The 22989-nt window shown below is 36.4% G+C and overlaps 3 protein-coding genes across 5 annotated transcripts; 1 reads left to right on the forward strand and 2 right to left on the reverse strand.

Annotated features, from left to right (window-relative positions):
* Positions 1-39: 39 nt before the first annotated feature.
* Positions 40-3439, reverse strand: LOC114528289 (WD repeat-containing protein 82-like). The gene is made up of 9 exons (XM_028549929.1): positions 3231-3439; positions 2708-2805; positions 2474-2540; positions 2237-2336; positions 1864-1980; positions 1393-1551; positions 1166-1235; positions 709-851; positions 40-547 (listed from the first exon to the last, which is right to left on the reverse strand). The coding sequence occupies exons 1-9, from the start codon at positions 3389-3391 to the stop codon at positions 497-499; spliced, it is 966 nt and encodes a 321-aa protein (XP_028405730.1). The 5' UTR covers positions 3392-3439; the 3' UTR covers positions 40-496.
* A 15-nt stretch (positions 3440-3454) lies between these two features.
* Positions 3455-7690, forward strand: LOC114528287. Of its 2 annotated transcripts, XM_028549925.1 has the most exons (12): positions 3455-4016; positions 4221-4280; positions 4478-4748; positions 4861-4946; positions 5022-5116; positions 5272-5355; positions 5452-5533; positions 5921-5990; positions 6091-6174; positions 6318-6462; positions 6644-6735; positions 6876-7689. In XM_028549925.1, exons 1-12 carry the CDS (start codon positions 3503-3505, stop codon positions 7123-7125), a joined length of 1833 nt encoding a protein of 610 aa, XP_028405726.1. In that variant the 5' UTR covers positions 3455-3502; the 3' UTR covers positions 7126-7689. The 2 variants fall into 2 exon arrangements, with proteins under 2 accessions (XP_028405726.1, XP_028405725.1); XM_028549924.1 differs by having other exon boundaries at positions 4861-5116; positions 6876-7690.
* A 2307-nt stretch (positions 7691-9997) lies between these two features.
* On the reverse strand, positions 9998-22146 carry LOC114528199 (sushi, von Willebrand factor type A, EGF and pentraxin domain-containing protein 1-like). 2 transcript variants are annotated; one of them, XM_028549815.1, is made up of 23 exons: positions 21996-22146; positions 21737-21815; positions 21176-21263; positions 20224-20376; positions 19429-19555; positions 18966-19085; positions 18382-18501; positions 17316-17441; positions 17003-17125; positions 16623-16745; positions 16190-16312; positions 15683-15805; positions 15373-15504; positions 14677-14874; positions 13898-14092; positions 13316-13549; positions 12881-13117; positions 12324-12524; positions 11903-11977; positions 11289-11432; positions 10685-10858; positions 10425-10556; positions 9998-10255 (listed from the first exon to the last, which is right to left on the reverse strand). In XM_028549815.1, exons 1-23 carry the CDS (start codon positions 22057-22059, stop codon positions 10074-10076), a joined length of 3273 nt encoding a protein of 1090 aa, XP_028405616.1. In that variant the 5' UTR covers positions 22060-22146; the 3' UTR covers positions 9998-10073. The 2 variants fall into 2 exon arrangements, with proteins under 2 accessions (XP_028405616.1, XP_028405615.1); XM_028549814.1 differs by having other exon boundaries at positions 21176-21266.
* Positions 22147-22989: the final 843 nt, after the last annotated feature.

The raw sequence follows: 22989 nt of genomic DNA on the forward strand, positions 1-22989 counted from the left end.
GTAATTTAACTGCAGTTTAAAAGATTCAGATTGATGGTGCTTTATTCCGTGATGATTTCATTATAATGTCAAGCATGGAATGTCTGGTGTTACACAAAGTTTGATTGGTTTTTACTTTTCCAGAACAAATCAAACTTCATATGACATATTGCATCTAGTGTTGGGGCAGGTCTACAGTATTCCTTATGAAAAAAAATTGGCACCTTTTTTTACAGGGACAAGAATAGATTGTATATGATACAATAAATATTGCAAGTGTTTCAACAATAGTGCATAAATAGTACCAGACCAGTCTAGGTGAATTGGTATCAAACCTTAATTACAGCAGGTGGGCTGTTCACCTAATAGCATTGTTTAGACTGTTAGGACATTCACATAGCACTGATATTGTCGCTTCTTAATTGTCACACTGGAATACCACCAAGCCCAAGGACCTGTGTGCTGCATTGAGAGAATGCAACAAATGTTTGCAATACAGAATAATGGTTTATGGTATTCACGTTTTCTTTGCCCCTTCAACTTCCTCTACGTTTGGTAACCAAAAAGCCTGTGGTTTGCGAAAAAAGAAGAATATAAATTTTATTCAATTCACAGAAAAGATAGAAAAAGTTCATTTTACCAGAACACTTGCAAGCTGCATGCTATCTAGGTAATCCATTTTACATGTACTTTAATCAATAACTCTCAATAATTTATCCTGGTACTTACAACATTTGTACAAGCAGTCGTCATTGTCATGAACTTTGGATTAAATTTAACACAATGTGTGGGTCCTGGATGATTTCCATCTAACACAGCTACCTTCTGTCCACTATCAGCTGCCCATACATGTACACGACCATCTTTAGAACCTGTACCATGCAGAGGAATGGTTTACTATTGCTGTATTTAGATGCCATTTTACTAGCATTTAATTCATGACATGGAAGTGAAACACTACAAGGTTCAAAACCAATTTGAGGGTAATTAGAAATTTAAACTGAACTGAAAAGTGAATAACTGTAGTCTGTAAGAATTTGAAAGTTTGTGAAAAATAAAGACTGCCTATAAAACTTCTAGTCATCCAGGGTGATCACAGATATAGGGTTGAAACAAGGGTTTTATGTCCCAAACTCCCAAGTATCCCAAGTTAAATGTTGTGCTCAAGAAACAGAAGGAACCTCACCTGATATTACATACTGAGAATCTGGTGAAAAACATGCCTCAAAATATGAGGTTGGAGAACTTCCAATTCCCTGAATGAAATATGTATATCAATCATATGATATTGTTTATGAAGCAATATATTATATGGGGACATAGAAATATCAACAATGCAATTGCAATGACCTGACCTTGATATGACCTTACATTACATGATGTACGTAAAAGAATTTAGAACCAATTTCTCACCGTGAATGTGTGCAATTGTGAGCCTTGAAAAGCATCAATAAGATAAATAACTCCAGCATTAGTTGAAAGTAAGATCATTTTACCATCATTGCTAAATTTCAAATTAGTCCACTCTGTTCCAGCAGTAGTTCCTGGAATGTGGAATGTTGAAAATGGTCCCTAAAATGAACAATTAATTAAATGGTATTGAATATAAATATAAATGATAACGATGCAATTCTTTCATTAAAAATACATAATCTTGAATGAAAAATATTTTCATACAATTCCCTCAATATATCAGTGTGATGCATGCATGTACACCATCCTGTAATGGAGAGGCTCCTACCAACGAACCTGCATGAATAGTCTGAGAAATTTTTTCAATGTTGCATGAAGCCCCATACCAAAAAGGATAATTAAGCCTTTGTATTGAAACATTACTGGTCACCAAGATCAACTCACAGTGATGCCTTTTTTTGCAATTTTTACCTTGTCAAAAGATCTCAGGTCATACAGTTTTATCATCTCACTATCCACTCCAGCTGAGAAAACCAAACCTTCTGGATCAAAGGCTGCTACAGGCCTACCATTCACTTGCATTAGACCCTTTTTAAAAACATATTAATAACATATTAAAAACATACTAATTATAAATATTTCAAAATTATATAGTAGAGGATTAATCAATAACCCTCATTTGTATAAAATATTTATCAAAATCAGGGTGTGCACAAGTACATTAACAGCCTGCTTAGAGTTTCATCTTTTTCAGCAGAAGTGGAAAGAAAATATAAAAAGATTTGGAATTTAAATATGATAACTGCCTGAACACAAATTACAAATTACAGTGTATAAGTCAAACCTGACAGTTGTGAGAACGCAAATCCCATAATCGCAAAGTTTTGTCCAAAGAGCCAGATATGAAAGAATCATCCAACGGTGACATACACAATGTCACGACCCTAAAAACAATGTTTGCCATATGGATAGCATGTTCAATATTCACAATATTCATATTCACAATATACTTGACTTTGCTGGAACAACAAAGACATCTGTCATAAGACAGCTGAGAACACAAATAAGCTAAATTCCTTGCCTTTTTGTATGCCCTTGAAAATATCTAAGAAATTTGTTGTCATGAAGAGACAAATAACGGATTGTGTCTATAAAAAAATTAAAGCCTACATGAATAATATTTAACATATATTAATACATCTATGTACAAGGAAATATTTGATTTGTGAAAAATGAGACTTTAGGTTTGTCTTGCAAGAATTTGACCAAATGTAGTGCTGAACATCATCCCAATTATACAGTGTATATATCTTACCATCAACTTTGGTTGAAGCATGGATCACAGTGTTTGCTGCATGCGTATATTGAATTAGGGCCACACCATATTTCTTACTGTATAATGTACGCCTTGGTCTAAATTTTAAAATAAATTGCAGCTCAAGTGAATTTGGAAAGTGGTTATTATTCATAATCAGCAAGTTATGATCAGAACTTGAACAAAAACAAATTTGTAAAGAAGCCTGGCAATGAACTGGCAAAAGTGATATCAATAAATCACCTGTAATGACATAAATACATTTCAGCAAATTTTTGGTTTTTTCCTGAGTTGTCTCAATTTGGGTTAACAAAATGTACGTTTTTGTATGTAGTTTACTTGCTGATGGTTTATTTATAGTGTTGGACTGTTGGTTGGAATATAATTTGAGGGTTAATAATTTTAATTGGTACAATTAAAGATTAGAATTGAAAATTTAATTGGTAAAATTAAGTTGGATTGGCCAGGTTTTATAGTTGCTCAGATGAAATATTGAGAATTAATGAAATTTTATGAAACTTACTTTCCTTCCAGACAATCATATATAACCATTGAATCATCATCACTGCTTGTAATCAATGTCTCGCCATTAGCAGACAGATCCAAGTGATTTACACGATCACTATTTTCTCGAAATACTTTTGCAACACGAAATGAACGAATAACTTTATCTTCCAACTTCATTTTTCTTTTCTTCTTCTTCAAATACGAAATACTTCATGTAGAATGTTTTAAACTATTTTAGTTGAAGTTACGCAATTACTGTGTAACTATGGAAACAAGCATCAAAACAATATGGCGGTCAAAACAAGCAATTCTGCACCATCAACTGTTCTCTTAAGACGACCTTTGCCGCCAAAACTTAGTGAGCATCAAAATAATTCTCTCGTTTCAAAATTCAACACCAAAGGCTTAGAAAAGAAAAGGGAAAAACTACGTAAAAATGAATGCCTGGCCCTGTGTTCAAAAGAAAATACTATCACATCTGCAGTTGACCTTACGAAGCAAGCATATAACTTTAACCCAACTTTAGTTTCTTATAAACCACGAGGTCCTGATCCCCTGCCAGGAAGGCAACCAAAGCGTTTCAAGGATAACCCGTATGATTTCCCAGTGGACGGACGTTTTCTTCCTTCTTTGCCACAATTTACTTTGGAGCAGTTTGTTCAACAGTGTAATTCACAGCAAAACAAATCTAAAAATGAGCTAAAAGCAAGGCAGTTTATTGGAAGAAGTGATGATTCGTGGTTTCTGAAAAAAAATAATCAATTAAATAGCCAACAAGAACTTTATAAACAGGTTATTGATGGTAAGTAAACTGGCCACAAGGTACTACTACATGGTACCCGGTTAAGACACCACGGGTATATACCGGCATATAACAAGATATCGATCTTTGACGGATTTAATTAGTTTCAAACGAGGACGCTCTCATCGGTAAATCTGACTGATATGAGTGGCCATGTGACACTTAGGTACGTTATTGTTAACAGTTAGTTTTGCGATATTTCAGCGGAGAATGCGAAGCTACCAAAATTGCCAGCAAGAAAACCTCAAAGACAAATTATATTTGGTATGTTCCAAGACAAAGATATTAAAATACTTTTTTTTCAGTTAGTGTTACAAGTTCAAGTAGAATAACCGATAACGATAATATGCTCAAGTAATTTCATTATGCCTGCTGTCACCAGGATGCGTGATTTTAATACGACGAGTTCTTTTAGGATACAGAACATTCATTTTACCTAGTGATCTGTCCTTTATATGTAGAATTAGCAGCTGCTATTTTAACAAGTGAAGAGTCAGACCTTGACGAGAGAATCACAGAGATCCTTGATGAGGTCGAGATCATCAATAGTAATACACCATCATGGTTCCAACGACAAGCAGGTCCTGATCTACCTGGAAATATTGGAACCATGACTGATACTGTGCGAGAGTTGAGTGAACTGTCTTCACTTGATAGCCGAGCTGCTCCTGATATTGCGCATATTTTAAACAGACATCTCGATCAGAATCAAGCCATTATAGAATCAAAGAGGTACATGCCAACATTGAGTTTTCTCTGAAGTCTGAACATATTGTTTCGTTGGGTCGTTTACTGTCATAAATACGTCGCAACTTTGAAATAAAAATATTATCTTCTTTCTCAGAGAAAGTTGGCCACAAAGCGAAATACTTTTGTCAGGTTCACCAACCTCGTTTTTTCAGGGAACAGCGCGATGTTCGTCGCCATTTCGTAAGTTTGAAGATCCAGTCATAACGATGACAGACAGATCAAATATAGTTTGTTCAAAACTTAAAAATTTTCTAGAAAACAACGAGAGTCAACACGAGACGATGCTTACGGCTGCCGAATTTGTTATTTTGGAGACTATTGTAAAGTGCTATACAACGCTTGATCTCAAGGTATATAATGTTAGACCTGTGTTTGTTAATTAGGTCTCCTATATGTAAACGGATGGTGCATGCTTATTCAATATTGCCCGTACTGCACTGAAAATACATAAAGCTAGGCTGTGCATATTTATGAACAATTTGACATTTTGACTTGTATATTACAGGCTCACTTTATCGCTCATCTGCCCAACATCGCACCACTCTGTACCAAACTCACCGTTGTCAATTTGTCTTTCAATAATTTTCTGGTAGGTATATTGTCTAAGCGTTACTCAGACTGGGCATGCTAGTCCCTAGTATATATATTATTTTGTGTTTATATATCTTCTTGAATGCGTTGTTAGGTTGTGCCATCTCAGCTTTTAACAATAAAAAATCTGGTGAATCTAAATCTACGAAACAATCCAATAAAAGAACTGCCCACAGGTAGCTACTAGGTATATCTCAAGAGTCGTTTGATTCTTTCAAAGCCGCCATGCTAAAATACAACAACTGCTTAAAACATATAGTAATAAGAAATAATAAAAGTTTTTTTGATAAGAAATAGAAGTTGATTGACTTTTATGCATGTGTTGACCGATGTCATGACGCCGTCAGCGGTCAAAGTACTCGTGTATTCAGTCGCTATATAAACACGCAGACTTTAAACATTTAACGTAACGAGGACCTGTAAAAATATAGAAAGACCTAGCTATAGCTTTTGCATAAATATAACACAAATGAGCCCGTTTCTTAAACTGCACGTTGCTACTAGCTGTTATATCATGTACAGTATATACGTTAATCGCTTTAAATACTTTGGTATTTTGGTAGAAATAGGACAACTTCGTTTGCTCCAGACGTTGGTCGTTTCATTCTGCTTAGTTTCATGTATTCCTGTCAGGTAGATATAGCTAGTAGCCTACTAATTCATTTCTGCTGCAATTTTTGAGAAAAACTGAGCTGGATTCTAACATAATCTTGATCACCATTTTATCTTATAGTTTATTTAGTTTAAAACATTTGAAAGTGCTGGATCTCTCGTACAACAGATTATCATTTCTTCCAAAGGAAATTGGAAACCTAAGGTTTAGTTTCAATGCTTATATACTCTATATATTTCTTAGTTAGGACTTAGGAGTAGTATATTGTTACAGAGGAGCATCAGCGGCAGTATACCTACATAACGGTAGTATTATAACTATGTTTTAAATACGAATTTTCTCTATAGATCGTTACGTGAGCTCAGCGTCGAAGGTAACGAGTTAGGTGCTTTTCCTAGTGGTATTCTACAGCTGAAGTTGAAGCACCTTCGAATGATGTGTAATTTTACCCATCCAGTATTCTGGAGGGAGACTACTAGCAATCAGCCACAGGTAAAGAGTGCATGAGTAGCCAGCTGTTGTAATTAAAGCAAATGTTACATCACAGTTGGTTAATATGCACTGTTTATAAACGAGCTAAAGTGTTTTACCATGTAGGTTTACAGTAAGGTTTTTTATGAAGCAGCTCTATACATGTCAATCTATACATGTCAATTTTTTTGTTCCATTACAGCGATTATTTCACATGGCTGCGCAACGAATGATTTCGTCGGAAAGATATTGCATCACCTCGATTCCGCAGGAAATAAAAATGCTACTTTTTAGGTAAGACGAGTAAGGAAATAAGATGCATAATGCATATACGGTAGCTATATAACTTTTGTGTCTTAGTGACATGATATATGGCAATATAGATCAGCGAGCTGCATCATAGTGATGATAATCGTAATTTGCTCGTCTTATAGTCCTGGAATATGTGACTGTTGTGATGGTCCCGTGTTTGGCCCCGGAGTAAGAATTATCAAAACAGTTGAGGAGATTTTTGGTGTGAAAAACATGGCGATAATATTTACAGTATGCACTCACACCTGCAGGAGAGCGTTTAAAAAGAATTCTAACGCTGTTGTTAACTGGATGAACAAAAATTGCTCACAGGAAGAAACATCTGGGCCAGAATATAGAATTCAAATAATTCAGAAAAACAAATTAGAATAAAACGATCACAAATTTGAAACTTCATGGAAATGAGTCAACCCGATTCACATGCAGGTTTCCTCGTTCATAGAAGTCTAGCCGATGCATTTACGTCATTACACTTGTGTATTATGTTATGCATACTAGGTATATGAGATGTACCATGGTTTATGAAATGGTATGACGTAACCATGGTTTGTGAGATGGTATGACGTAGCAACATTCGCTGGGCTGCCTATGTTTAGATTCATGCATGGTTACGTTTTCATCGCCCTACCCCGGCGATATGTAGCTAATGTAGCTATATACACTGAATTAATTCTAACATGTTATGCAGCATTTTCAAACTCTGTATTCTTTGAGTAAAGAAATGAATAATAAAAAAAGTAAAGTAAAGAAATGAATAATAAACAATAAATAAGTGTATCAGTTCTATCCGAAAATCCTAGTGTAAATCTTGTATTTAGCTTGCTCAACCAACGCTTAGGTTCTACGATGGAAAAATGCACAAAGTTCATGCATGATTTTCCAGAACATTTTTTCATGATCAGTTTCAAATGCGAAACGTGATAATGTATTTTACTCCTTTAGGCTAATTTGCTATCTGACATTCAATTGTAATGAAAAAGGAGAATGAAAATATACTTGAAACAATCTTCGCCTCAGCAAAACAAAAACAGAGAAATACATCTATTCAACCCTATTTTCTTATTTATTTTAACTTCTCGAAGGACTCTGAACACTCTGCTGGTCTGGTTCAAACGTCGCGCTGCATGATCATGTTTTCATTTGCAAAATGCTACGCCGGACGTTCGACACCAGTATTTATATAATACATATAATTATAAGTTAACTGACTTTTAGAGGGTTAGATTCCACAGAGGTGGGTACATAATTATCAGCTATTGAATATGGAACCATGCTTGCCAACAATATGTTAATACATTAGAGATGTCTAGAGCCGCTGAGCAGGCTATAGGACCACCGGGCTCCAGATCTGCAGTGACACGGTCGACTTTGTTTCCTTACCTAATTTAATTACAGACACGCAGGCACACTGCAGGTAATTACTGCATGCCTTGTTCTCTTGAAATGCATTTAGCTTGCATGATAACATCTGCGTGTGAACAGAGCCAGTCAAAACGCAAGATACGGAGTCACAGACTACAGGGCCTGCTATATAGTTGATATAAAAATTAATTATTCGGTATGAATCCCAGCTTCGATTCAAATTACAGCAACACAAGTGAAAACATGACACATGCGAGTCCTGACTGCAGTCAGACAGTTTGTATATCAAGTGGTGAACGCATCCTACGAGGCTTCTTCTTGGTCGTGATTATCATCGCTGCCGTGTTTGGGAATTTTGTTGTTATCTTCGTTATCCTTGTAAAGAATGAACTTCGTAACAGAAGATTTGCATTTCTTCTACTTCTTATTGTTAGTGATTTTATCATAGGACTCGTTGTGATGCCTCTGTACTTTGTAAATTTACTTTTCGAGGGTTTTTTTGAAATTTCGGATCATACATGTATCTTAATGGCAATTTCGGTTTCATTTCTTGTCATTTTTTCGTATCTCTGCATTACAACCTTGGCACTTGAAAGATTCCTCATGGTGAAGTTTCCAATAAAACATCGACGTTGGTTTACGAAGTCAGTGTTGGTTGGGGTTACTTCTGCCATTACGTTATTATCAGCAATCTGCGCTTTCAGCCCGTCAATATTTCGTTCTTTGCCAGTGAGATATAATTCAAAAATGCATATCTGTATCGTAGATCTAAGAAGCGAAACTGAACAGCAAAAAGTCAAAATACTTTTGGCTCAGCTCGCGTTCTTGGCGTTATTCTGGCTGCTTCAGATATGCTGTAGCGTTGCTGTTGTTGTTACCATATGGAAGAGAAGGAATTTTTCTACTCAAATTTCCCCACAAGACTCGACGAAATCGTCGACAGCACTGACACGGAAGGAGCACAACTCTCGCGAGATTCGTTCAACCGTTCGTGTCGTATTTGTGACAATTGTTGTTCTTGGATGTTGCTTGCCTGCTACAATTATTTATTCATGCGACACTTTGGGCTATCAATTCTCAGAGCGTAGTTTTACGGCGGTCTTATTTATTTTCTTTTCCAAGAGCGCCTTAAATCCTTTGGCAAATGCCTTCTTTCACAGTCGATTGCGTAGACATTTTGTCAGCATATTCTGCTGCAAATCACAAAGTTAGTGAGCAGTTGTTGTATAAGCTTTGTTTAGCTATAAATTATGATCGTAAATAACTTGGGCAACAGCGCAGATTAAAAAAATAGCGGCATAGTAGAAAAGTATAATATAAAAATAGAGTCGGATCGATGATGAGCCTAATGCAATGAATACAGGTGTAAATAAAAACTGTGTAAACGTGGGGAAGCATGACAGATCGAGCTAGGGCATCGTGCTAATTTTGCAAAACGATGGCTTTGCCAAACTCATAGAAAATTCATTACTTGCAATCATAAAACAAATAATTATATAGTTAGATTATCAGTATTGAACATTTGGTTTCTTCGTTTAAAATGACACAATAATTTTAATTTTAGTGGTTCAAATCTTGTAGTGTTGCATGAAACAGTAACTAGACATCTCTTTTGACTGAAAGAAATGTAACAATTGGATGTAATTAAACAAAAGTAAGAGTAATCTCTACAGAGTACAGACATTCATTTAACAATTTTATCAGCCACCTGCTCCTAAAATAAGGATTATAATAGCCTAGCGTGATTGCCTTGGGGTTTAATTTTTGAAACATCAATAATATAACTGAGCTATTGCACTAATTATTACAATACTAGACGGCGGAGGTCAAAGCCATATCGTGTTGGAAAAAAAAACATACGAAACACAACAGCCATTTACTTCTTACTAATTTATTGCTTTCTTTTCACTCCACTTTAACAAGCAACTTAATGACTATATTATTCATGCCAAGTACTTTCAGCCGAGATTTTTCAAGACATTGAGAGTAACGCATTGTTGAACCGTCCCAAATGGATTGGTAGTTTTACACAAATAAACACCACGATCATGATACGTCACTTGAGAAATGCGGTACGACTTGCCTGAGAGCTTGCCATTTGCATAAAGATCCTTTTGAATCACTTTGCCTCCATACACGTCTTAGAGGGTAAAATTAGGAAGATTATACAATAAAATTTCATTTAATAATCTTAAAGGATCGTGTCTGCAGAAACGGAGCAAGGTTTTATATGTAGTTTGGCATGCAGATAATACCAATATCAACATACGCAGTTTCGTACGTCTATATAAGGAAAAAAACAACCTTACCATCAACTGGATTGACTTTTGTCCAAGAGATCGAAAAGCTAGGAAGAGCTGAACTACGGCATATCAGTTCAACATCTTCACCCTCTGTAACAGTTGTTTCACCTTTTGGTGCTATTGTGATCATTCCTTTTCCTAAAATACGACCGAAGAAAATTGGTTATGATAGAGAACAAGGGGTATAAAGCAACAATAGCGTGCAGCATCTTTAATAAAATTTTGCCGTAGTTTGCCAGGCACACGACGTGCCCCTATATACATACTTCCGCATTCTTTCTTTGAAGTTTCCCCCAGAATAAGCGTTGTTGTATTTCCTGTACATTTTTCACAAGATTTGGATCCATAATTTGGTTCATATTCTCCGATGCTACATAGTTTGCATGAATCTGTCTCTGTTGGGAATCCTGATGGCGAATATGTGCCAGGGGTGCAGAGGTCTAAGAATAACGAATATAAACAAAATGTTATTTTTCTTAGCAAACCTAATTCTTTTCTGCAATCTTCAAAATTCGTCATCAAGAAGAAGACAACCGAAGAAATCCACTCATAAAGTGTTAGAAGGGAAATTCATGCCTTGATTATGTTGAGGTCGAGGGTGTAGTTAGGAGAGCCCAAAAAGAAAATTTTGGATTCGTAAGTCTGGCCGAGCCCCGTTTGTGAAGTTTGCCAACTAGTGTAGTGTCAATCGTTAAATAAAATAACACCCCCTTGCAGAGACCTTTTACTAGACAATCTTGTATTAAGCCTCCCTTATATGATTCAATCCATCTAAGCTTTGTTCATGGTTCGTGCATCGATAATTCCCCAATTTAGCCAAATTACTTAACACGTGATGTAACTGACCAATAACATGACACATTGCCTTACTTTTACATTGCTTGGCGCCGATTTCCGTGGTCCCTTGAGAGGCTGAACATTTCTTACACGATAGTTGTTTCTCCTTATCTTGATAATAGCCCACTGGACATTTTTCACAGGTTCCGTTATAATATGTTCCCGCAGGACAGTTGGCTTAATGGTAATTAATACGTACATGAATGGGTGCACACTATTGATATATACGGCGTTGTGAATTACACGTCAAATAGGAAAACTTTCAACATAAGAACACATGTCTTAGGTTACGTGCAACGGTAACGTTTTCGAGCGTTTTCACATTTGTTTTCATGCTAAAAAGGTTTCAACACCGTCAATTTACAATAGAAGTTAAAGCTATAATTAAACACTTTGGTGCATATTTTTCTCTGGATCGTGTGGACAGGGCATCAAAACAATAACATCGAAAAAAAGTTTTTGAAAACGCTCGAAAACGACGCTCGTGTGCCTTAATAATGTACTAAAATGGATGAAAAGCATAATCAGCGATATATTGCGTCATCTTCATAATATCTAAGTGTTTTATTTGATATTTTTCTGTTTTAGATGACAGCAATTTTTTTGTAGACAACAAACTTTCCAAACTAAACCTCAAGTGAACTTACCACAAACTTTCCCTGCAACAGGATCTGATAATTCAGATGTCCCTTCAGGGCACTTATCAACAAACTTGCTAAAACCTATAAAATATGAGAGTATGTAGGGTGTATTAGAGCAATCGAGCAAGCAATTAAGCGTTAGTCCAAGCCACGAAGGAACCAAGCAACCAGTGATGTTGCAAAGGCCCTCCAGTTAAGGGTATACGGTGTTGGTTTTTTGGTTTGCCTAGTTCACGGACGAAAATTCGCAAAAATTTTTAATGAATTCAATTGAAGTTTGTATGAAAGCAACAGGTCAGATGTACATGAGGCAAAATACTATCTATTGAAAAGAATTGACAGGTTATTTTGTTACAGATCGATCTTATCTTTTACATGCAGTTTTACAAGGGCACAGAAGTGATAAAAACACGGGTAAAAAGCTTACCTACGCAATCAGGAACATTTTCTACTGGTGGGGACCAAATACCGCTCATACACGTATACCATGGAGATTGCTGCGCTGCGGCGAATATTCTGCCAGTCTTGCAATTTGGATAACAGAAATATGTACCACCAGGGATGCTTGAGCACTGTTTGTTGGTAGTTGTAGAGTCAACAGAAAAATCATGTTCGCTACATTTCTTTTCTAAAGTGCAATGATAGGTTTCATCACATCTTACTTCGCCTGCATGGTTTCATGCGTGGGGTAAAATATAAATGAAAGTAAAGATTCGCGAAGATCGCACAAAAATGAAACAGGACTGAAATGCTGATATAAAATATCGTTAGGCGTTAACTAACTGTTACCTCGCCCCTTTTCAGAAACCTAAACAACATTTCTGTTTTATCAAACTGTACAGCCTTGCTGGTGATGAAACAAATTGAAACATTCCCAGGCGATTTTTAGGGTAAATTAACGATGCTTCCCCGCTACGATATTAATTTTGTTCCCCTCTTTAACCACACTGAAGGAAGGAAGGATTAGATTATTTTGGTACTCACCAGTAACAAACAAATCAAATTCACAAGTAGCATGATTTCCAGCCTTATCTTTAGCAACATAAACAATATGATAGTCATTCTCATTCAAGTCAACGCCAGGTTGATACGGACTGGCTTCAACCTTTACTACACCAACGTTATCGCTAAATTGTGGTTCTGGCCATGTTACTAATGTTCCAGGGTTTTTCTTAACATACTGATCTTTGGGACAGTACACAACTTTCGGCTCCTCCTTGTCTATGAAACATCACAATATATGAATTATTGCCATGGTAAATGGTGGGCATATTATATAATTCATGTTGTTCGCGACCTATTTCTTTTGAAATCAATTGCATGTCTTTACGCTCTGTTAACCTGAATATATGAGTATGGTCCCCCAATGAATTATCGATGCTACTAGCTAGCCACGTCACTGTAAATGGCCATGTTTACCTAAAATTGTAACACGGATAGTACAGCTATCACTTTGACCATCTTTTGTTGTTGTTGTGAACGTCACGGTTGTAATTCCCACGGGAAACTCAAAATTGATATCATGAGAACTTGTAATCGTTCCAACATTAGTGTAAGGGTATTTCCATTGTGAAGCCACAATCATGGATTTACTGCCCTTGGGTAACTCGGCAACAATCCCGGGGGGGCAGGAGATCACTGGTGTCGTTGTTTCTAATACGAGTAAAAATGTTAAGATTTGTCAGTTGCAGTTAATACTGAGTAAAAGTAACTATAATGATTTAGGAACAAGATAAGGCAAGATGAGCAAATAGTAACGACGGTTTCGACCACGGCATCAACAACCGTAACAACGAAACCATTCTTCGTTGTATGACGATACATGATGTATTTTCAGACGCAATTTTGGCAAGCACATTGACTTTTCCTTGTTTGCTTTGTAGATGCTTACCATTTTTATAATTTTACTGGGTGGGTCGTGCATGTAAGTTTTTAAAATCAACCAAGGGCAAGATGACTTAATAAAATAATACGAATATGATATTAACAGAAACAACAAACCTCCTCGACACCCTAACTTAGTTACATCGGAATTGAATGAACCATCGCTTTGACAAGAGACTTTAGAAGGTCCAACATTACTGTAGCCACTGTTACAACGTATGCTACAAGTTCCGGGATAGCGAATACCATAAGCACATTCAGCAGGGGCAAGTTTTCCATTGGATGGTTGTGAGACAGCTGGACATTTAACACCTCCACACAAAAAGAAAGAATAATGTTGAGTTGATTCATTTGCGCACTCAAATGCTACGAAATATAAAAGGCAAGGATTTGAGGGGGGGGGGGCACAAATAGCGGGGTTGATCTGTATGTGGGATGCCTCCTAACACGCTTGCTCGCTCGTATGCTTTAGGACACTTTGTAAGACTAATCAGGGTAAATCGTCAGGCATTAAGGCTAGTTATTCTGCATGCCGTTATTGGCGAATATATGATGTGATGGTATATCAGTGTTTACTAAATGCGGAGGAGCTGCAGCCACCACCCGACCTCACTGAGTTTGGACCAAATTGATGGCAAGTCGAGCAATTATTCCTGGAAAAGCTCGCCCCATAGAAAAAAATAGCTCGCTCCACTGATAGAAGTCCCAAATGCAGCAAATTACGTTTCAGGCAATAACGTATCAATTAGATTCATCAGATATCTAATTATATAACGCTTTCTGAATCGAAGCAACCTATTTCTGACTGCTAATGGATTCGGTATACATCATAAAAGCCTGTTTATGCAATGCCTTGCACTAAATGTATAAAGTGGACATATGGTTCTTGATCTTACCATTACATTGGGGTAAGGTAACACTCCACTGTCTGGTAGCAAGGCAGGTTGCTTTCATATTGTTAGGATCCGCAGGTTCATACCCAGACGCACATTTGAATGTACATACATCTCCAAAAGCATTCGTATCACTCAGTAAACATCTAGGAGGTTCTACTGTGAATTTTGGATCAACAGGGAAAGCACTACATTTCACACCTAAAAAAGTACAACCAACATAAGATAAAAAGTATAACGCTTTAAAATTCATATCGTTGGCAGAATTAATTAACGTTTCACCATTCTTTGTCCTCTTTTTAACTAAAAAGAAATTGTTGGCCAACGAATGGCACTATCCATATAAGGCTCCATGGTTCATGGTCATCTTTTGTACTTCATTTTGCTTCTATTCGATCAGATCTTCGTGGACATTAGTTGGTTCACTAATTATCGGATAAATATGGCATGCACAAACATATGACTACATGTGTAACACTTGTCTGTTCAGCGGTCAGTTGTAACTATTGAGCTGAAGGCGATGTTACAGAGAACAACTTTTAAGAAAAACTCACAATCGACTCTTTCACAACCAAATTCTGCACAAGATAATTTGTATTGTGTGTTGCTGTTAAGTAACATCGCCTTAAACTCTAGTGTTTCTCTCGGCTATCAAGTTTGTCCGGCTTGGCACAAATTATTGGATATGCAATAACGTACGTTGGCATGCCGCTGGATTTCCTATCTTTGGCTCAAATCCTTGTTTGCAATCACAACGATAGCTTGGCTTAGTGTTCACACAATTCATCGAGGTTGCATCACATGGTGACTTCTCCGCACATTCATCAATGTCTACCATAATTATAAAAATGATATAAAGATAAGAAATGATCGGTATTTCATAGTTTCAAGAGCTTCAAGGATTGATTCCCCTACGACGTGGTTCTTCCACACTGCTTAAATTAATGTTCACAAGACTATCGACACTAGAATGCTATCAAAAAGTACTTTGTATTTATCCTACTTTTACCTTCGCAACGATAACCATCACTCAAAAGTCTGTAACCAGCCCTGCATTCACACCTGTGTTTTCCCACTTCGTTCACACAAATGTGTTCACAATTACCATAATCATTCTGACATTCATCCACATCTTAAGTGAAGTAAAGTACATATGTCATGGTGTGTTGAATGTTCACATATTGAATTATCTGCTCGACTTTTTTTCAAAATCAATTATCTCGACGGTATTTAAGGTATATCAAGGTTGGCCTTTCATAACTAGGCGAAGATGGGTTGTCGACTGCTCTGTCAGAAAATTGCCTTTGGAGAATGCAAATCTGATAAAAGACTTTTAGATTTAATTTTACATGAAAAAACCCAATATATTGAAGGCAAAATCAACAGCCTCGTTAAAATTGGTATAGACAAAATTGAGTCTTAGGTGACCCTGTTACTTTCTAGGTTTGAGATTCATATTTCACTAAGAGTCATACAGAGTTAACAAACAATGGAACAAAAAATTGACAGAAATTACCTTCACACGTTCGATCATCTAACTTTAGTTTAAACCCTTTAGGGCAAGTGCAGAAAAATGATCCAAAAGTATTTGTACAATTATCACTGCAACCTCCGTTGTTCATCTTACATTCGTTGATATCTGAAAAAATTATTCATGACAGCACAATTATAATCGGCCGATATAATGATCATTAATAAATCCGTAAATCATGCAAAAAGTTAGACGTTAATTGAGTAATCGATCATTGAAGTATAGAAGTAGTCAATGATGAAACAATCGTGCATGTATGAAGCCGAAATCGCATGCATCACGTACGCAAGTCATGAAAACTGGTGATTTTCTGTAGAAAAATGAAAGAGAACTTTGAAACGCCGGACTAGTTGTTCATTTCTTCTCGTCAGTTCTTTGTATTGATAGTCAATGTGTTTCGTAGCTACCTAAATCTTACCGTCACAGCCAAAACCATCATCAGCAAGACTATGGCCTTGTCTACACTTGCATGTGTAACCACCAACATGGTTCAAACATATTTGGTCGCATTTGTCAGTATCCAAACGACATTCATTTATATCTGTACAAGAAATGCAATACAATTATCAGATTCATATTCACCAATCCTCGAAATGATGAAAATGATAATTAAGGGGGAGGGGATGATAGAACGTTGAATATAGAACATATTCGCTAAAAAAAGTTTTTAAAATTAAAATACCACAAAAACAAATCAGTTCAAACAATTTTATATGATAAGTAACGGCATATTTATAACAAAAGCAACTTCACCAAAGATAACAACCACATATAATTACATACAATGCTAATACGTACCGGTACAAGATTTTCTGTCATAATCAAGTTTATATCCATGACGACAACTACATTTAAAACTGCCTACAGTGTTATTGCACATATGTTCACATCCCGATGTACCTGCCATGCACTCATCAACATCTAAAAACAAATTAAAAAGCAAAATGAAAGGAAAGCAACATGACAGAACGACACTACAACGCACAACACTACACTAAAGTCAGTCAGTCTATGAAGTCACTCAGCCAATAAAATTGGCAGAAATACTATTTGGAGCAAACTGTTATGCTGGGGTTGACGTTTTGAAATAAAACATGAGAGAGATGCTTACCGATACATTTTTTTGACAAGCTACCAGATCCAAACTTGTAACCACGTTTACACATACATTTGTACGAGCCAGGTATATTGACACAAATCTGGTCACAGGTATGATTGCCCTGACATTCGTTGATGTCTGAAAAAGATGATGCTGTTTGATCATTTGTGATTTTTAATCGTTTGTAATAAACTACGATATTAAAAACAACTAGAAACTAAGCCTCTATACGAATTGTTGAAACACATTTGATAATGAGGCTATTTGAAAAAGGTTGCCAGGCCAGGGTGTTCTTACGTAATCTTGGAGACAAATGTAGATAATGGAAACGTTTCTTCATGCAAAAGAATTTTAACTGTCTACCGCAATGAGCTAGGATTCGATGTAAAGACATCTTTACCATGCACATATCTTTCATTTGAGATATCTTTTATTTGAGATATCTTTCATTTGAGATATTGCTTATAATGAAATGGTTGAGTGTTAACTGAAGGTTTGGGTTTGAAGAACTGCATTATGCAAGAATCCATTGTCTTCATCATGCAAAATTTAAAGGAACATGGGCGAAAAGATAAAAAAGTGACTTGTCCAAATGATGAAATAACGACTGAAAAATTTTGTTTTTTTCGTTCAATACCTGAGTTCTCAAAGTCACACATGAAACGCTCGACGTTTAAAACAAGCGTAAGGCCAAAAGCACAGGAAGTTAATTAATATATATATGATAGGTGACAAGCCATTTCAGGGCATTTCAGGGCATTTCAGGGCATTTCAGGGTATTGTTTCGTAAAAACGCATAAAATTCTAATATGCCATTGTTGATTGGCCAGAGTAAACGCTGTTTCCATTACAGTCTAATTTCCCGCGCGGATTTAAAAATCCACTCATGCGCCGGAATGACGCGTCTTAAAAACAGAGGACGTAATATTAGGAAAGCCACCTTAATAGCAGACAATGATGCCCAATGCAATATGCGCAGGAAAATAACTTGAACGGTTCCGGCTTGAGTAAGTGAGTGTATTGTACGTTTTTTGCACTATGACGATACCTTAATAATAATATTGGTTTAAAAACGTACCTTTGCAAGACTTGCCATTACCGCTTAAATTGTAACCGCTCTTACAGCTGCATTTATAACTACCATCCGTATTCTCACAGTTGTGATCACATAGGTGATAATTACTGCATTCGTCGATATCTAAAACGTTAAGAGCTCCGAATAAAAAATATATTTGAGAATCTACTGATTGGAATTAGGAACCAGGTGTTGACACATACCCAATGAAATAACGTAGTCAATCTCAATCACATTGGTACAGCGGTCAGTTTACTAAACTAGTGGTAGCAGTCTAAAATGGCATATTTGGTGTCGCTTATAGTTCAGGATTCAAGACCAGGTTGGTCTGGAATTTCGTCTAAGTACAACCTCCCATCGGCAAAAACTGATATGTATGTTCGGAACTCTGATTAACACCTATGCCTACTCCCGTGCAATGTTGGATTCCAAGCTTGTCTTTAAATATTTGACTATGTATTGGAAGCCGAGAACCGTGCGTCTGTCAAGATGCATGATGGCATATGACACATGAAAAATGGCCGTCTATACAAATAAGTAGCACGCTACGACATTTTCCGTCATGCTGAAGGTCACAGTTTTCCTACCTTGACATTTTCCATTAACTAACTCATATCCTGGTTTATTACAGCCACAAATCACATGACCGTTATCTAACTGTACACATCTTTCCGAGCAACCTCCGTTGTTGATTGAGCAATTCCTGGCTGAAAACAAGCGTAAGTCATATTCTATATTTCTGCTTGTAAACCTAGAGAGCCGATATATGCAGACAGTTCTTGAGACTAGTAAAGTCTCATATTTCTTATCGTACCCAATCCAAGATCCTACCCAAAATTTCCCTTTGTCTGGATTAAAATATCGTATTCACTAGCAATCAAAGAAAAAAACAGTAGACAAAGTATCTTACGAGCCAATCCAAATCTAATGGTTATGAGGACGTATATATGGTATATAGTTAAGCCAGGACACACATGTCTACTGCTCTAAGCCTCCGCCCGACTTGTGTTCGGTGTTTATGTCTGCACATGCGTATTTGTACATACTTACGTCGACATCCATAAAGTTCCAACTGTGTGCATACTTTTCGTACCCACTTTTGGGCATAGAGTCTGAAATATCGAGCGTTAATTGATGGCAATTCATTCTTGCTTGCTTTAAGTTTTCCTTCAAATATCTGCAAAAAATTGTAGCTGGCTAGGTTCATGTCATTTCACAAATGATATATTTAGTACTCGTCGATAACAAAATTAAAATTAGAACAAAAATATTATAAATGTATCATTAAATTAGCACAGGGAACGTACACTGCGAATTAACATACCCGAAGGGTTAGTAACTGTTAGTTACTAACTGGGTACTAAACTATTAGTAACTATTAGTAACAAAAGAATGATTATTCATAATTCATACTTAGTATACACCCGACTATTATCTATTACAAATCCTACATTCTGATTGGCTACTCAACCATTGTCTATTCGTGATGGTGAACGTTTGGGAAAAATTCACTCGTGCGACCGTATAAAATTGAATTAATTAAATTATTTTTCTGTGTAATTGCGGTGTATCCATTATTTTTTAGGTACTTAATATATCTAAGTAGGAAATTAATATATCTAGGTACAGGGTGAATACTTAGACAACTCGCCTTCGTTGTCTATGAGCGAATAGTCAACTCAGGCTTCGCCTTCGTTGACTATTCGCTCATAGGCAACTCAGACTCGTTGTCTATATTGTTTAAGTAATTAATTCAGTTGCTTGGTCTAAAAAGACAGCCATCATATGCATTCTTACAATCATCAAACACTGAACTGAACTGAAGTCTATGCATTGAATACTGACCACAAGATTCCCCAGTTTATCTTTCAAAGTTTGAAAATTCTTTCCATCAGAACTATATCCGACATAATACTTTGATATATATTGCTCATAGCCAGACTTCGTACGTCCTTGAGTGGCCACTCCAGTAAGAACATAGATTTCTCCCAGATCAACCTTAATGTTAAAAATATTGAAACTTTCACAAACAATTAAATATACAGTCTCATGAAGTTTCGTTTCAAAAAAAGTTATTGCAGATCTGGCTAACCCAGTCATACATGGCTGGTACACCTAACAAGTCAAGTTGGTCAGTCATTCTTTCACATTTATATAAAAGACCTTCAGTGTCGGCCAGGGGCCGGTTGTACAAAGCCCGTTTACCTTAAACGGGCTCAAAAAAGAGAACAAGGCCACTTAAAAATTTATCACGTAAGGAAACTTTTCTCAACACGAATACAACATAAACGATACTGGTTACAACTACAAATATAGCATATTAGAGTTCAATTGTTAATTCACAACATCTGCTTTTGCTTTTTTATTCGCCGTTTAGACTAAACTATAGATTTGTAAGTGTGACCATATATGAATATTTTTTAACCAAGGTTGCTCAAACCTTGTCAGTAGACTGCATGCCCACTCCTGGTGTATATTTAGGAATTAGCTATTATCAAATAAAATCAGATGGGGCTGTTTATGTGCATCAGACCAAATAAAAATTACCAGATCTGGTCACACTGAAGGGGACGGCGGTACTTTTCCAGGCAGCCTTTTGATGTAGCCCCACATGTCAACTATTTCTAATTATTATAAAGTACAACTAACCTGTAGCTATACACGGTTCTTTGGTCGTGAAAAAATTGCTTTATCCAATAATCATGTTGAAATTCGTTACTTAGTGATAGGAGTAATCCAGGAAAATGCAGAACCAAAAATAACTCTGCCTGGATACTATTTAAAGACAGGCGCTTACCTGAACATATTCATTGGCCACATTTTTTGCAGCCAACCAAACTTTAGCTTTTTTGTCATTATTCAACCTTGCATTAGATGCTCCATGCCAGCTAAAAGAATGAGAAAGTCTGGAAAGTCCTTTTCATGTTAGAGTGTCACGTGGTTATTACACTCCCCTAGTTAAGATAATCACGCTACGCCTCAACCTTGACCCCAGGGTAGAAGACCCTGTGAGAATGGGGTTGGCTACGCCCCTGACTATCGCCTCTGGTACACTGCAAAAGTTGCGGATATTGTGTTTGCACTTTGGACAGTCACCGCCGGATTCTATGCATGGATACTTTCTAGGATTTATGTGCACACTGAAGTCCATTTCAAACACTGCATAAATCTACGCACACAGGTCACAGCTAGAGCATAATAAAAATCAAGTTAAGTATTGTAGGATCCGTGAGAGATTTAATCTCAGTAATATATATGTTTAGTTTTAAAACGACCAATGGTGATTGATTATTATATATACAATAAAACATCGCCGGATTTAACTCTGCGCGAGAAACTGCGATATCGCACATTATACCTGTTGTGCTGAGAAGATGCACTAAAACTGCTATCGGGTATTCTCCTGTCTTCCAATCCCAGAGGACTATTGCAATTTTCTAAAGTAGCAAATGAAACAATATATACCCATTGCATTGTGACAATGTATCAAATACGATAGTAACAAAAGCAATCGACGCATTTAGTTTGATAGAATATGGAGCATATATTTTAATTTGTTGATATTAAAATAATAATAGTTACTCTATAATTCATTTTTAAACTACCATAAACCATACCTTGGGAGGAAATCTGAATGGCTAAGAATATATTGAACGCCAAATACAATATTCTCTCCACCATTGTACGTTTCGTATTATTCCAGATGGTGCGGTGCTTTCTTTGATGGTTTGAAAACTTCTTTTCACGTCCTTACCCACTGGCACTTAGAAAATGAAATGAATTTACAATGACTTTGCAAGAAATTGCGAACAGAAAATTAAGCCGTATAATTTATAAACACAGATGAGTAAACAAATGCAGTATTTCGCTCAACAGTGCTGCAAAACAGAAATGATTGCATAGATTATGTACTTTCATATATTCTCATAAAGCAAACAGGATCATAAAAAGAACTATAAAACTTAACACTTATTTCTGGAATACTTTGTAAATACTGTATGTACAAGTTGTTACATTATATATATTACAGTGAATTACACATATATTACAGTCAGAAATGATATTTTTGTTCAAAAGTTATTACTTTGCAGTTTGCGTTTTGTTAATGGTAAATAATAGTGTTTGTTTTCAATGCATAGTTAACTACAGTCGTTAACTTCAGCACAAACAAATGCATTTACTTCAAGATATTATTAAAGACATTTTCCTTTTAAGGTCCTGCACTGACAACCTGAGCAAATAAATCAGAGACATCGTTGATTTTATTTACTTTCCACTGATTTTAGTTGGGACAAATATAACTGGCCAATTATTTAGCATGGTTTTAAAATCATATTTCTCTAAATAGCAAACCCAGACACACACTCAGTACGAACCCACTTTGTGCAGGATTGTTTGTTTTGAAAAAAGGTCGTTTTTACAATTCGCTTCTTTAGGTTGATGAAATATTGACTGTTGTTGCTGTGTGTGGCGATTGACGTTTCGACAACCCGAGCGGCTGTCATCTTCTGCCAGGGGCAAGTGACGTGACGTTTTTTACAAACTAAGGTTCGGAACCATTACTTTGAAACAAAGTCGCTCCCTGAATGGCCCAATCCCCCACCCCAAGAA

Source organism: Dendronephthya gigantea, unplaced genomic scaffold, assembly GCF_004324835.1.
Source record: "Dendronephthya gigantea isolate DGI-Jeju-01 unplaced genomic scaffold, DenGig_1.0 000048F, whole genome shotgun sequence".
NCBI classification, from domain to species: Eukaryota; Metazoa; Cnidaria; class Anthozoa; order Malacalcyonacea; family Nephtheidae; genus Dendronephthya; species Dendronephthya gigantea.